This window comes from Harpia harpyja, chromosome 3 (assembly GCF_026419915.1).
Source record: "Harpia harpyja isolate bHarHar1 chromosome 3, bHarHar1 primary haplotype, whole genome shotgun sequence".
In the NCBI taxonomy this organism is placed as follows: domain Eukaryota; kingdom Metazoa; phylum Chordata; class Aves; order Accipitriformes; family Accipitridae; genus Harpia; species Harpia harpyja.
In genome coordinates, this window is record NC_068942.1 from 65793187 (window position 1) to 65809643 (window position 16457).

General features: G+C 39.9%; 1 protein-coding gene across 8 annotated transcripts in view; it reads left to right on the forward strand.

Moving 5' to 3' along the window:
* Positions 1–16457, forward strand: part of UNC79 (unc-79 homolog, NALCN channel complex subunit) — a 115783-nt gene that overhangs the window by 25877 nt on the left and 73449 nt on the right. For 6 of the 8 annotated variants that reach the window (XM_052783035.1, XM_052783037.1, XM_052783038.1 and 3 more), the window contains exons 10-22: positions 125–165; positions 1442–1470; positions 2525–2754; positions 3064–3235; positions 5607–5837; positions 8329–8519; positions 9426–9549; positions 10767–10907; positions 12277–12498; positions 13103–13330; positions 14738–14879; positions 15292–15371; positions 15456–15604. In XM_052783035.1, coding sequence (XP_052638995.1) covers positions 125–165; positions 1442–1470; positions 2525–2754; positions 3064–3235; positions 5607–5837; positions 8329–8519; positions 9426–9549; positions 10767–10907; positions 12277–12498; positions 13103–13330; positions 14738–14879; positions 15292–15371; positions 15456–15604 — 1980 coding nt within the window. Of the gene's footprint in view, positions 1–124; positions 166–1441; positions 1471–2524; positions 2755–3063; positions 3236–4831; positions 4934–5606; positions 5838–8328; positions 8520–9425; positions 9550–10766; positions 10908–12276; positions 12499–13102; positions 13331–14737; positions 14880–15291; positions 15372–15455; positions 15605–16457 lie in introns of those variants that run through there. The other 2 variants (XM_052783042.1, XM_052783043.1) reach the window with 2 other exon arrangements.

The following is a 16457-nucleotide window of genomic DNA, read 5'->3' on the forward strand; positions in this document are numbered from 1 at the left end:
TGAAAAAACCAGCTTCAGAATAATATCAGTCCTGCCACATTAATTTAGATAACTTCCTCTGTGCAAAAATAAATGCATATATATATAAAAAATGGAAAGCTAATTAGATATACAATTTTTATAGGGATCACAGTGAATGGTTGATTGATGTTCTTCTACCACAAGGTAAGAGGTATTTTAATGGTAGGTACAAACTAATCATAATTGTACAACCCTATGCTTACTGATATTTCTGCATACTGTATTACTTGAAATGCTGTGTTCTATTCTAAAGATATTTTCTAAAATTTTAGAGTAGCTTGCACTTAATACTGTTTAATGTCCTTAAAGTACTATAAAATATTGACTAATCCTCTATCTGAAATAGTATGCAACTCTTTATGTGTGAGGAAACAGAGACAGCAAACAGATTTTCAAATCTTGAAGCATCCACTGCTGGGCCCAAGTTTTTTAAAAGTATTTGTGTCCCAGACTGGTGTCCAAAGAAAGGGGCTAGTTGTTCCAGTAACCTGGCTCTGACTCAAAAGCTCTTAAAGCTTCTGAGAATCTATGCTATGAACGGAAGGCTGTAAAGGATATTGGAAAAGGACATAAAATATTTTTCAATGATCCAGTCATTGATCCAATCATTGTCCTTTGGCCAGTGAGAGAGCCTGACACCTTATTACGTACCAGAATGCAGACAAAGCTTGTTGACAGACTAATCAGAATTTCCTGGGTTTACAAGGGCAGTCACATATTCTCTAAAATAACCCTTTCAAGGACAGAACAAAGACACTCCCTCTCTCTTTGTTCTGCAAACTGAAAATTCTTAAGCAGTGGTGATTTTTTTTCTGTCTCCTTTTAGTTGAAATCTACTCCAGATTAAGAATGTTTTATTTACTTAAGGGAAGTACTTCTCTTTACTCAGCCATCTATATTTACTGAATCAGATGTTGCCAGGGCAACAGACTGAATAGCTACTGCTTACAGGTTGAATCTGCAAACATTTTGCTATGGAGTTATGGGCCACAGACATGGTGGCTGCTTCTACATTGTTCAACCATATTCACTAATCTTTTATCCTGCAAGCTTTCACAGGTAGTGTAGGCACATCTGAGCCATGTCTCCTACAGCATGCCACAGTATTGTGCCTACAGGTGTACTTCTACAAGTCTGTCCGTGAGGCAGAAGCATAGGCAGAAGGTGGATGGGATGCAGAGCGCACCACACTTAATGCACCAAGGCTGTTCTTTTATTTCAGTGTAGAAATAGTCAGTAGGCCTAAGTATACAGTGTCCTACCTCATGCAGTCTAACAGGCTTAGAGGTTTCAGTAATATCTGGAAACACAAGTTTAGCCTGAGAGACTTCTTGCAGCAAGTCCATTTTCCCATGGCTGCTGTAGTAAAACAGAAGGATCGTCATTCTGTGTTGATGTTTTGTATGCCTTCCCCTTACAGCTGAAATATCTGCTATATGTCAGAAGAAGGTAAGATTTAGTCATTTGTGTGATGGGGCATGATTTGATGTTGTGTGTAGTGTCATTCCATTACTATGTGGTGCGTTCTTTTTTGTACCATTCCAAATTTTCGCAGTTTTTCCATGAATGCATTTGTTGGTGGATGGGAATGATTCAGCAGCAAGGTTTCTTTTTGTTAAAACTGCTCATGTTTGATGTTCTAGGTTTTTGTTGAAATGGCAATTAGTAAAGCAATTCAATTATGCAGTTGAGCTCAGTTTTTATTCTTTAACTCTGCTTATGAAGAGGATAGAGCAAGAGATTAATTTTAAATCTAAGTGTTTATATCTTCTCATCTCCTTGAAGTCTTGGATTAATCCTAAATTGGACAAAAATCCTACTGTAAACTGTACATTTTTAAAAATATATGGACTGAAAGTCTTCAGTGCTTGGCTCTAAAAAGATTGCTGACAAAAAGAATCTGCTTGCAATACATACCAGCTAGTGTGTTTTAATAACATTTTAATAATGAGGAATACAGTGTATAACATATTCTAGATCTCATGTGGTAAAGAAAGCTTTTATGTTGGGCTGGATTACCAGGTGGCAAAAATAAAGGTAGTGCATATTTTGGAGGTTTGGACAGTTACCTGTGATAAGGCAGATCCTTACATAGCATAAACTGATGTGGCACCATTGATTACACTCCTAAGGATCTGCCTGTTGCTACATGTAATTTAAAAGACATTCTGAAGTATAAGCAGGGGTTAAAAGAACTACTGTAAATTTTAGAGATTGCTCCAAGCCAGGAAGTTGAGGTTGATGACTTAAGTGTTGGTTTGGTCTGCTCCAAAAGAAGAGCAACTGTGACGTTTTAAGTCCAGGCCCAGCATTTAGGCCTGAGCTCATCTTTCTGGAAGTTCAGTGACACTTGGCATCAAGAGTTTGCACACAGTTGTGCTTATATATAGTGATTTTGGAAATGACTAACACTAGAGCCAGTTCCCCAGTGCTGACTGTCATCCCTGTTTTCAGTTCCACTTCCTGATACTTGTGGTCTGATAAAATCTTCTTTATTTTCCAGAACTGTAGTTCACATGTCAGAAGAGCTGTTGTCACGTGCTTCTCAGCGGGCTGCTGTGGCCGCCATGGCAACAGGCCAGTGCGCTATTGCAAAAGATGCCATTCAAATCATCACAGCAGTGAAGTTGGGGCAGCCTCAGAAACCCATCTTTATCAGACCTCACCACCCCCTATCAATACCCGGGAGTGTGGGGCGGAGGAACTTGTGTGTACTGTGGAAGCTGTGATCAGGTAATACGGCAGCTTAGGTGGCATCAATATGTAAAGCATGATCAGGCTTTCATGAAAATATTGCCTGCAAATCTTGTGCAAGTTGATTTTGGTTTCACCAGGATAAGTTCAGAGCAGGGATGCTGAACTCCTGCAGCTGATCAGCTTGTCCTCATGGAAGAAGTCAGCCTTGAATCCTAGAATTTGATGTTATTTTATTACTTTTGTCAGGAAAATGATGACATCGGATGCCTTAACCTTTAGTCTTGATCAGATACCTGTATCCAGTGCAGGAAAGCTGCATTCACTGACCACAAGCTTGTTTTATAGCTTGCTGAAGGAAGCAGAGTTTCATGCTGAGCAGAGGGAGCATGAACTCAACCGCAGGAGACAGATGGGCCTCTCCTCTTCCCATCACTCCCTGGACAACACAGACTTTGATAATAAAGATGATGACAAGCATGACCAGCGACTCCTCAGCCAGTTTGGAATCTGGTTCTTGGTGAGAAATTCTTGCTCTCTTCTCTCACTCCTTTCACTTCCCTTTCCTTTTCTTTCTGAAGCCTCAATTATATCTCTTTTTTTTCCACTTCTTGGCTTTAGTTGGATACTTTTCTGATTTGTAAGCAAAAAGAAGGAGTTCTGTGAAGCTGTCAGACTTGGAGATTTCAGAACTAGTTTGGGTGGAGCTGCTGACTGCCTCCAATTCCTGTATAGAGTGCATGACAGAATTATTCACTCTCAGTTTTTTTATTGGCTTTCTGTGTGCCATCATCTTCTGTTCACAAGTGCCCCCTGCTGAGTTCCATTATTTTAACCTTAAAACGCAGTCCCCTGAAGATCTGCCTTTCACCTTCGTCTTTCAACATCAGTCTCTGGAAGCTCAGCTTTCTCTCTTACCTGTGAATAGGCTGGAGGACGTTTAGTAGCCTGCTTTTCCTTCCTGCCATCAGGTTGGTCTAGCTGGATCAGTTCCAGTCATTGTACGCCAGCTAATTCACCTGGCGTGGGTTGACAGAATGAAGCCCTGTAGTAGCTAGCAGAGATTATTCCAAAATAGCAGGGCTGCTGCTGGCTAGGTCATGAGCAGGCCAGGCTGGAACCTGGTAGATCCTCAGAAATTAGATCCTGCAGTTCTCCTTAAGGAGAATTCTCCTTCTCAGGCTCTTTCCCATTCACCTTGAGCTCTCAGGCTCCCTCCTCTTTGGTCACCTAGTGACAAGTGGGGAATAGCAGGACCCCTCATCCATCATCTAAACAGAGACAGGGACAGCAGGGTGGCAGGTCTAGAATCCCACAATGCCAACAAAGCTGCTCTGCTGTTTCAAGTGACTACATGAGTAAACTATAGTCTGCTGATATCTTGTGGGTTTTGTTGTTTAATGTTGTTTTAGACTTAAAGCCTTTTTTTTAAAAATTTTTTTATTATGTCATATTCATGTATTCTGTTTCAAATGATGTTTTGTAAAGACTGAAGATCTACCTTTCCAGAAGTGGAATTGAAATGAGAATAGAACAGGTTTTGTTACACTGTACTTGCCTCATCCTTGACATTGAGAGTCTACCTTTGTGATAGGGAGGGGGAGCTCACGGACTTCATTCTATTCTTATAAAATCTCTTGATCTCTCTGTAGTAAGTATTGGCAGAGATGACAGCAGATTGTGAGAAATAGTGGGTTGCTGTTTTCTTTCATAAAATGAATACCTTTCATTTCAAGACTTCCTAGTAAAAAGGCTGCCGGCCGATACTGCCTTTGAGTTAACACTCAACTGAGACAAGCAACAGGAAGCAAACACCTTAACTCCAACCTGCAATGAAGTGGAACAATAAAGACTGTATTTTGAATTGGCAAGGGTGTCGTTAGCTGCCTCATCCCAAGAAAAAACATGGAGGAAAAGCCACTTGTAAGATGGATTCTGGTCTTCTCTGGGAAGCAGTGCTGTCAGCTGTTTCCCCAGAAATGACATGAATGTTTCTCCTTTGTTCACTTGCTGTAAGGCAGCAGTCACTGGTTTCAGCTTGCCGAGTGCTGAGAGTAGAGCTTTCACTAGGAAGTGGCAACAAACAGCTGATAGATGGTTAAAGGAACTTCCTAAATCTCCTGTCATCTGTTATTTTCCATTCTTTGGATTCAGTGCGGCAGCATGACTTGAAACTTTGTCTCCCGTCCCCGCAAGATGCCAAGAGCTCAAATAGCAGGTAATTAAGGGCTTAGCAGTGTCCCTGGTCTGTGAACTCGGGTACAGACTTGGTCTCAGATTTGGGACAGTTTTACAATGCAGACAGTATTTTAGAAAGAGGGAGTTTGGAGAAGGGGAGAAGAATATTAATAATTACTTGAGAATTTTTGAGGACTTAAAACTCATATTCCTGCCTCAAATGAGGACAGAAAATAAAAATTGGAACCTTTTTGCAAAGCAAAGATCACTTAATATAATAAAGTAGACCTCTTCTTTCAGACTTTTTGAAACTTCATTTGGTTTGTCTTTTTATCTTGTACATTTTATATATATGTGTGTATGTGTATCATATATTTTACCAGGCTTTACATTACCATTTGAAATGAAAGTAATTTTAAAGTTCAGACCAAAATGTTTCAGGTTGTTAAAGCATTCTGTATTGATGTTTTCATTGTTGAAACTAAGAAACAAAAAATTCAGTGCTTGTTTTTTTCCCCTCTTATTGTTATTTTCTGGTTTGGAAATGTTTTGTCAATTGTCCTGTGCCAAACTCTGCTTGAAACTGATCAGCTCATTTGTCTTCTATGTAATCTGCATTCTCATATGTCTGAGAATATGCAAAATACAGTAGACAAACAATTTCCCACCTTTAATTCTAGAAATGAAACTTGATTTGTGTTTCTGTCTTCCAGGTGAGCCTTTGCACTCCTAGTGAGAATACACCCACAGAGAGTTTAGCAAGGCTGGTTAGCATGGTATTCCAGTGGTTTCACTCTACAGCTTACATGATGGATGATGAAGTTGGTAGCCTGGTTGAAAAGCTCAAACCGCAGTTTGTTACTAAGTGGTTGAAGACTGTTTGTGATGTCCGGTTTGATGTCATGGTTATGTGCCTCCTTCCTAAACCAATGGAGTTTGCCAGGGTAAGAATAATTTATCTGAAGGTTCCTTTATTTGCCACAGAGATTAAAGTCTTAAGTATAAAGACCATTTCTCCCCCAGCTCTGTCAAGGCAAAAGAAATCTCAGTGGTTGAGGGAGCAGTGGAGTTCAGGAATTTTTCCTCTTTAGAGCATTTTTAGTTTTACCGTGTTAGAGAGTGGGGATTATTTACAGTAATATGAAGACAGGTTGGAAGAATATTACAGGTATTTGAAAGATACTGTACATTTTTGATTGCTGCACATTTCCATTATGCTGCTGAAGCTCCTGAGCTTGTCTTTAGTAAAAGGTATCATTGGTCTGTTCCCAGATATAAGCCTGTCCTTTACTAGTCTGCTTTACTAATGTTTCTCTGTTCTTTGCATACTTATCTCTGCAGCTGTGAATTAAGATTCATGAAATCACACAGTTGTAACTGAAAGGAACTTTGGGCATACTGATCCCCTGTAGCTTCAGATACCTAATTTAAATGACTCGGTTAAGAGACTAGTCTCCCATGGTTCGCCTTATTGCTCATGGAGAGAAAGAGATTTATCTGGAAGGTCATTCAGGGTGCCTAAGTGAGACCATTGCTGGAATCACTTCTAGAAAGAATCTTTCTTTCTGTCCATTAATTATGAAGCAGAACTCACCACTTAACCTGGATAGTGAAGGCAGGCAACAAAGTCAGGCGTGTGAATATTCCTCTATAGAAAATGAAACATCAGCATAAAAATAGGAATTTTATATTTGAGAGGGATTTCAGACTTTTTCCTCATTTATCACTGCCAACTATATCACATGTGCTTTTCTAAGACTTTCATTTTGTGACCCTTTTATATAAAATGCCCAGAGGACATGTTGGTTTTGTTTCCTAAAATTAAGTGATGTCGTGGTTTAACCCCAGCCAGCAATTAAGCACCACACAGCCGCTCGCTCACTCCCCCCCCCACCCAGTGGGATGGGGGAGAAAATCGGGAAAAGAAGTAAAACTCGTGGGTTGAGATAAGAACGGTTTAATAGAACAGAAAAGAAGAAACTTATAATGATAATGATAACACTAATAAGATGACAACAGTAATAATGAAAGGATTGGAATGTACAAATGATGCGCAGTGCAATTGCTTACCACCCGCTGACCAACACCCAGCTAGTCCCCAAGCGGCGATTCCCCGCTCCCACTTCCCAGTTCCTATACTAGATGGGACGTCACATGGTATGGAATACACCGTTGGCCAGTTTGGGTCAGGTGCCCTGGCTGTGTCCTGTGCCACCTTCTTGTGCCCCTCCAGCTTTCTCGCTGGCTGGGCATGAGAAGCTGAAAAATCCTTGACTTTAGTCTAAACACTACTTAGCAACAACTGAAAACATCAGTGTTATCAACATTCTTCACATACTGAACTCAAAACACAGCATTGTACCAGCTACCAGGAAGACAGTTAACTCTATCCCAGCTGAAACCAGGACAACTGGCTAGACTAGGAAGGGCCATAAAGACTTCATGTGAGATGTATTACCTCATCAGGGATGAAGTGTGCATCCATGGTTTTTTCATGACCTAATATATGGGATCTGCTGTACATGTGCAGACCAGCACATGTCTTACTCTGAACCATTGCTCTGAAGATACACCTGGCTGTGAGTGGATTGGAGGGCAGCCGAGGGAATTACAGAGGTGGATGGATGCATTGAGTGTTAGAACTGAAGAAAAGAGATCAGGGCTTTGAGGCTAAAGGGGAAAGGAAGGACTGAACCTCATGCTGTAATCTGTTATGGATCTTTTTCTTGCCTTGGATCCAGCCCCTTTTTTGAGTTTTATTACCTCTGCTGCAATACTTAAGACTAGACTGGCAACTTGCCAGATTTGCAAGGGTTCACTAGAACATGAAGACAAACAGCCATGAAATTAGCTGTGATGAATGGAGAAAAAATAGTTTGTTGGCTGAGATTACTAGTAGTTGCTGCCAAAACAGCAGGCATCTCTGGAGCCATTAGTCAGGGACAGCAGATGTGATCCGAGGTCAGTTAGAATAATTAATCTCCGTAGGCCAGTTACTTATTTACATAGAAGTATATTTTTTGGTTTCCATCGCTTAGAGCCTTCCCTCAAAAAAACCCAAAATAAACAACCACAGAAGAACACCTGGTACAGACCAAGTTCTGTAACAAGTTGACCAGAGCAAATAATTGAAGGTACAAGTTTGACCAAACAAATCTGTCCCTTGTTGAGAACTGTAAACAATGAGAGGTTGCTCTGTGTCATGGCCTGGAAGTGAGCAAATCTTGGGCAGTGCTGTTGTGTACTGTGGGTCAAATGAGAGAGGAAAAAAACAATGCAATCTCCATGGCTGAGTTCTAAATTCAGGCTGGAAGGTACTGATGATCACCCCCCACGATTTTCTGGCTGCAACACACTGAGCAAATTTATGGTGCTGGGCAAGTTATGGGGACTAGAAGTATCATTCATCAGTATGATTCCTGGAAATACCCACAGGTTGGTGGATACTGGGACAAATCGTGTAGTGCTGTGACCCAATTAAAAGAAGGGCTGAATCGAATCCTTTGCTTGATTCCATACAATGTGATAAACCAGCCGGTGTGGGAATGTATTATGCCAGAGTGGTTGGAAGCTATAAGGACGGAAGTGCCTGATAATCAGCTGAAAGAGTTCCGGGAAGTGTTGAGGTATGTAGACATATGTAGGAACCATTCTATCATTGCATATGTTGATTGTTGAGGGTTTTAGCACAATTAGATGGTGACAACAACAAAAAAATGCCTGTGTGCAATAGACAGTAGTGAGTGAATGCTTCTGAATTTTTTATAATTCATATTTCGACTAAAGCACATAAGCTTTGGGAAAGTTTCCTTTTATTGCTCCTGATATTCTTGAATCTGTATCAAGAGCCAACTACATGGATGCTTCTTTGCTGTGAGCAAGGCACATTTTCAGTGGCTTCCTGCAACACAGTGGAAGAAGCATCTCTCTCCTCCTGGCCAGCTGTTGATGAGAAATGGTGGGGATTAGCAGAGTTGTCACTGAAAGAGTGATGACTTGTATTGATTTAGTGAATACCTTCCCCTGTTGAGCAAAGAAAACACCAGAATAAGAATCGTGGCTGTCTGAGTCATAATTTCATGTCTGATGTATGCCTTTGACAATAAAACTTCACATTGGCTTTTAACTGATGAAGAGGCTCTGAAACTGACTGTAAGTTTTTATTTGTAGGTATTGATGTAAACTTTTTTAGTGTAAACATGGAATAGCGGAAGAGTGGTGAAATAAGAAATTTTCCAATTTTTACACTGGATGTTGAAAAAGTTATTGCTATCAAATGAAACTGGGCACGATATGAGATGTGATGTAAATTCTTAAGGTGCATCATCACATTCAAAGATGACCTTGTGCAGTCAGGACAGGTGGTATCGGCAACCTAGCTCAACTCCTGTGGAGGGTGAGGGTGCAAGTAAGATTACAGAAGCATCATCAGTGCTGGTAGTGAGATTGCCTTTCTACCAGTTTTCTGTTATATCTCACACAGCGTGTGCCATGGTAACTCATTGATGCTATATTTTTGTTCTACCTTTCAGCAAAATGTTTGACACTGAACTTTGCCCTCTCCCTTTCTCCATGGAGGAGATGTTTGGCTTCATTAGCTGTCGATTCACAGGGTATCCATCCTCTGTGCAAGAGCAAGCATTGCTTTGGCTGCATGTAAGTGTCCTCTCTTGACGAGTTATGCTGAAGCAGCCTATGATTTTGGAAAAGAAAAAAAAAGAGGGGGGGTGGTGGGAAAAGAAGCCACTTTTCCAAGGATCATGGAACCTTTCTGCCCTTTGCTTAGCCCCAGTGTAATGGTCTTGGTAGACAGATCCTGGGAAGCTTTATGTTGCTAGCCCATCATGGGCAATATAATGGAAGCCTGGAAATTCCTTTTACATTTGAATGTCAGTTGTGTCTTTAGGGCCATTCAGCTGACTTTTTGCCAGCAGTGGTTTTTAGTCTCCACAGAATTTGGTCTGTAGATTCCAAAATTAATTCCAGACTCCAGAAGCAGCTATGGTTTTTCCTGCATATGAAGAACTGGATTAGACTAGCTCTGTACTCATCAAGTTTTCTGCTGCTCTGGCCCATTTGTGCTGTATTTGCCCACAAAGCTGGCATTCACCCAGTGTTCATGTTCAAAAGCTACAGGGACAATCATGTCAGCTGGGGGCAGTGAATTCAAAAGGGTATAAAATCTTCCACAGCATCTCAGAATAATACCTGTATTCTTCATTATCGCTTCTTTTCTGCTGAGGGTTATTTTGGTCTAGCTTCTGCAGAGACCAGTTTACCTGATGACTGTAGCAATTTTCAGGTATGCAGAGTTTTCAAGTAAAGTATGATTTTTTTGATTTTTCTTGACATAATAGCAGTTAATGACAAGTACAAATGAGCTCATATTTGTCTGAGTGTTGGTGACAATAGGTGATGAATATTCTCTCAGTGATTTGCAGGTAACCATCCTGTCACTATGTTGACACCTGTAGGCTACCATTCTGACTAGATCCTTAGAATAAATACAGGAATTCAGTTTTAAGTAATAATAAATACAGTAAATAGTTATTCATCCAAGTATTGGTAATACTTCTGGCTTACAGAAATATTTTTGTGGAACATCCTCACATCCCTGTGTGTTTGTGCATAAAACTGATCTCAAGGTGCACCAGTGGATGCCAACAAATATTTTGAAAATACCTTTTTTTGCCAGTTCTCTTTTGCCCTGATTCTAACAGAAATCTAAGCTTGCAGCTCACCTCATTGAATCCCAAAATTAAATGTGTGGAACTTGCTGAACTGAGGATCATACGATAAAGGTTCTTATAAAGTAGCTGGCATTTTTGATCAAACTTGACACTCATGCTTTTTTATTTATTGTCTTTCCTCAGGTGTTATCTGAACTAGACATTGTTGTTCCTCTTCAGTTACTAATTAGCATGTTTTCTGATGGAGTTAATTCTGTAAAAGAGTTAGCAAATCAAAGAAAATCGAGAGTCAGCGAACTGGCGGGAAATCTTGCAGCTCGGAGGGTAACTTATTTATCCTGCTTATTTTTTTGCTTAGAACAGTTTTCTTAATAGAATGCATGTGAAGAATTATGATGTCATCTTTCAGTATGGCAGCATTTGATCAGAAGCACTATAAATTTTGAAAATGGAAGAAAATTGGCATGACTTCTTAAATTAATACCACTCTATGACATGGGCAGTGTAAAGATAATGCAGACAGGAACTGCAGAAAAACTGTGCAGTTTTTCCTTAGTGAACTGGTTTGTTTGGGATACGTTTGGAGTGTTCTTGGTATCTTTTCTGACAATTTTCATTCTCTGCACCTTCTATTAATAACCGTCAACAACAAGTTGTTACGGACAATTGGTCACCCAGAGTGAGCTTCTGTATTCTAGTACAAATCTGGTGGGCCTAGGTATGTTTTGGAAGGGTGACAGAGCAGAATTTATTTCTGTTTCCCTGCATTTTTTTCCCCATCCAAGAGATGCAAAAATTGATCTAAAGTTGTCTGTCAAAGGCTTATGGTCTGGAAGAAAATATGTACAAATCTGTAGACACTACACATACTTGGACTGCTGTGACTAACTTCCCAGTCTTGGACAAAGTGCTTCAAAGACAGCAGGAACAAGAGTGCTTGAAAGGTCAGATCTTTAGGTTTAAGGAACTACAGCATCTAGGCAGTTGTTGATTCCTTATATGTGGGCTGCCTTTCTTCTGATGTAGCTCTGCAGAGTGCACTCCCACACCTAGTCCATGACCATTTCTAAACTAAGGAGAAAAAATGGAGAAACTTACTGTCTGGTCTTTCAGACCACAGCTGGCCTAAAAGTAGACCTCATGTGTCATCTAACTGTGTATCTGCCTGCAACACTTAGAGGTTCTCAGGGTGGTTCAGGTGGCCTACTGCGGTGTGGACATAAATCAACGCAGACATGCACATCTTGTTCCTGTTGTGTCTAGTTCATTTCCAGCTACCTGTATCCTTGGTATAGCCTTAGTTACATTGTTCTCTTGAGATAGCCTCCTACTATTGAAGTTCGTGTCCCTGGATCATGGAGCAGATTATTGTAACCTGATGGCTGCTTTACTGCCTGCACCAATTTTCTGTTTGGTTTATGATGTTAAAATTCCTCTTTAGTAGGAATAAGATAATGGATGTCAGCCACTTAGCTTGAGAGAATGTATACATCTGTGCAGAATATGATTCCTGTACTTCTATCGTATTTTATCATTTAATGGCATTAAGGGACACATGTAGATTTTGCAAAAAAGCTACAGAAGGGAATAGTAAGGCTGTCGAAGTTCTTGCCATTTTCTGCAGTTTCGTATCAAATGAGTTTGCTTACATGCGTAACAGTCATTTGGACATGTTGATTCTTTATGTCTTCAGGTAAGCGTTGCTTCTGACCCTGGGCGCAGAGTTCAGCATAACATGCTGAGTCCTTTCCCAAGCCCCTTCCAGAGCCCATTTCGGAGTCCAATACGTAGTCCTTTTCACAGCCCTTTCAAGAACTTTGGACACCCCAGTGGAAAGACAATTGATTTTGACTGTGAAGATGATGAAATGAATCTTAATTGCTTCATTCTGATGTTTGATCTCATCTTGAAGCAGGTACTCGCAGCACAAAAGCATCCACATTGAGGGGACACTGAAGTTCTCTGGTCACTTTTGGCTCTCCCTTAATCCTGTATTGAGTCCCTTTCTGCTAAGGGACTGGCGTGAAGTATAAAACATTTAAATCCCTCTACAGCTGTCATCTGCCTTTACCCATATAGGAGTTACAGGTGCATGTTCAATGAAGAGAAGTTAGATACCTCCACATTCATGTTAGATAGCTCATATGAGCGAAAGGAACTTCTGCTTGGAGATATGTTTATTTCTACAGACTAGAAGCAGAGGCTTGTTGATAGGCTTAGATTAGATGCATAATTTTTGGATAGCTAAATTTGTACATTGTGAAGCCAAGGCCAAGTGTTTTGGATAACTGTGTCCAGGTAAAATCCATGGATCCTGTGCTTGAAATTGTCTGTTTACTCTAGCTGTTCGAGCTTGGGCGTCAACACCAGTGGCAGTTTAAAATTGTGAGTTCCAGTTTATCTCAAACTCTTCCCAGTACTGTAATATAACACTAGCAGAAATGTAGGAAAAAGCAGAATAGTTAGTGCTCTGGCTTTTAAATAAATAATAAGTCCTTACTCTTTTCACTCTCTTTCAGATGGAACTCCAGGATGATGGTGTCACTTTGGGCTTAGAGAACAGCATTTCAAAAGATATAATATCCATCATAAACAATGTGTTCCAGGCACCCTGGGGTGGTTCTCACACCTGTCAGAAAGATGAAAAAGCAGTTGAATGTGGTCTGTGTCAGTCCAGTATTCTGTGTTACCAGCTGGGTTTTGAGCTGCTGGAACAGCTTGCTCCAAAAGAAGAAATCAGGCTTGTGGTAAGTAGAGCAGGAAAGAGCCTAATATTATTGGTGTACTGAAACTCCTCTTCATTGTTCTCATTACATTGTGTGCAAGGGAGCAAAGCTGCACTGACCTTTGGCATGGAGGATTTGGGATGTTAAAGCAAAATGCCATTGAACTGTAAAATTTCTTAAGTTTTAATTGATTCAAAGAACCCAAGGAAGATGGCAATATTCATCCAGTATGAACTCTTCCCCCATCAACATTAAAGTGCTGTTTCACTTTGGAAGGGCACTCCTATGATACTCTGTCTTAAATAAAATGTGAAATGTTAATACTTAGTGCTTTTCATCTTTTAAAAGCTAAGAGTGGATATTTTGAAATGATTAATGATTTTGAGTGAATCAGTTGTCAAGTGAGCAAGTTTTATTTGGTGCTTGATTGTTGAAAATGTTGAGTGCTGTCGAAAAACTGAATATACTTCAGATTGAGTATCCAACTTTATCAGACACAGATATGTACTCTCCAATCGCTAGTCATCGTTAAAGTCCTTTGTAGCTTTGCAGAAGAATCAAAGCATTACCTGTGGTGTGATTAATTTATTTTAACCTGTATGTCTATTATACATAACTGTTCCATCTCATAGTTCAGAAGACAGCATCGTTCCCCTTATTCTGAGTGCTCATTTGCTCTGGCATGGTAGTGACAGGATGTTTATTAGTAATTTTTTTTCAATGGTGGGCATAGTGATGCCTTTTGATGTGTAAAAGTTTCAGAATTCCATTTGGATGTGTATGCTAATAGTAGGTATTGTGCATGTGGTTTTTCAGTAACTTGTGCTAGAAAAATCATCTCATGCCATTTCAGTTTAAATTCTCACCTCAACCATAAAGTAGCAAGTGGTGAAGTCTTTTGAGTGCTGGGGCTTGGTACAATTTCTAGGATCCACCTTGCAATTTATAACATAAATGTCACAATGGCAACTGTAATCCTGAGCTCCTGGCCACAGGCAGGAGTAACTCCAGCCTCGTCCTTTTTTCAATGTAAAAGTGATTGAGGTAGCTCCTACCTCTAAGCCTGTAACTCTACAGTAGTGGAGGAAACATGCCCTGCTCCCGTCTGCTACTCCTCTGAGGCATGGATGACAAGTTTGGTGAAACTACAGCCCTGTGATTGGATCCACCTCAGCTCCAATATGGATATACAATTTCTGTTAAGTAGTACCACTTAAATCCATGTTTGAAACATAGTCTTGTTGGTATGTGCTGATGCAGAATTTTAAATGCACAGGTGATTTGAATGCACAAGTGTACATGGAACTAGACAGTTTCTGCCTCATTTGAGCTCAGCTTATCACACCAAATGTAACTTAAACGGCAGGATATGGCCTCATGTGTTTAGATAACATCAAGAAACAAATTTAACTTATTATATTCTTAAAGGAGCCCACAGATAACCTCGAGGATAGTCTTCTGTATACTAGACCTGAGTTTATTATAGGAACTGAAGGAGAAGAGGAAGACAAATCGGCACCAAAACATGGAGAAAACCCAGGAAATCACACGGAGACCACAGACAATGCTGGTAGGTGGAGGGTGAGAAAGTTGAGAATTTCATTAAGGCTTTAAATGAAACGCTTCTACTCATATAGAATACAAGGTTCTGAAGCAGTCTTTCAAGTCCAACAATGCACAGTCACTTTTTTCTCATGCATTTAATTCTTTAACAAATTAATTAAATAGGAAAGATGTGTTTATGTTGATAGCAAGTGTGATTGTCTCTCAAAAAAGTGTTAGAAGAAATCTTGGCTTTTTGAACATATAAAGTAGCAAAACCATTGCATACCAAATTCCATGCTGTTGTAACTTTACTGACTGCAGGGTTACTGTGGCTAGAATTAATTTCTCTCTCATCACTTTGACATTCTTTAGTTTCATTCTGAATCCACAGATGAGAGAACTTTAACAACATTTTATGTAACTTACATTTTTAACAGCAATAAAGAATGACACAGAAAGAAAATTTTGTTATCAGCAACTTCCAGTTACCTTGAAGCTCATATACACTATATTGCAGGTAACATTGATTACTTGCTTGTTTAGTTTGAATTTTTGGTTAAGTGGTGTCATTGTGTTGAGAGTAGTACACCTGCTTACACAGGAAATGTCAAGATTTGAAGAACCGGACATTCTTTTTAACATGCTGAACTGTCTGAAGATCCTTTGTCTTCATGGGGAATGCTTGTATATAGCAAGAAAGGACCATCCACAATTTCTTGCCTATATTCAAGATCACATGCTGATTGCAAGGTATGTTTTTATCGCATGTTTTGTCTTCACACTTAGCTGGTTCTCCAACTATACATTCGTTGTTGGCATCAAAGAATTTGCAGGTTTAGTGTGGAAAATTAACAAAGGGTGTTAGGGAAGTCCGGAAAGGTTAAGTAACTGTATGAAGGCATGTTGCACAGGCTAATTAAGAAGTTGCAAATGCAAGTAAGGTACCTTGCATTGTCTGTCAGGGCTACTCTGTCATGCACCACTTGTTTTGCAGTGAGTCAGAGCTGCTCATATTGATTAATAGCATTGTCTGAGACTGAGGTATCTTCCCTGACTCTACAAAATAAAATAAAGGATGAGGTAGAGGCAGGCACACAGTTTATAGGGCTTTAGCATTAAAGCTGAGAGAACAATAGTATTGCACCTTATTTTTAAGAGGTAAAGGAAGTTTTTTCATTTAGAATCAGTGTGAATTGGATTGAAGTCTGTGCATTTTAAGATTCTCTTCAGAGTAACAGACTTTTGCAGAAAAATCACTGAATAAACATCAGCATATGATGTTCTGAAATAGAGTGTGTTCATCAGTGCTTACAGCTGCTCTCTATCAATTTCATTGAGCATCTCCTGAGACTGTAGGCTTTTAGCAGACTAGAGAATCTGTCCCGAATCTAAATACAAGCAAACTGTGAACACCCAATGTCTTAGTCATTTGTGGATGCATGTGATCTGTGGTGCCAGGACAGTTCATGTGGCTTATGCGCTGAAGCTGGTCGCGCTGAAACTGCTAATTCATAGCATAGACTATGATCCATGGCAGTTGTGCCTTGAATTAGCCAAACTCTTGTCAAATCTGAAGTGTTTCAATGTAAGGAATATTTGAACT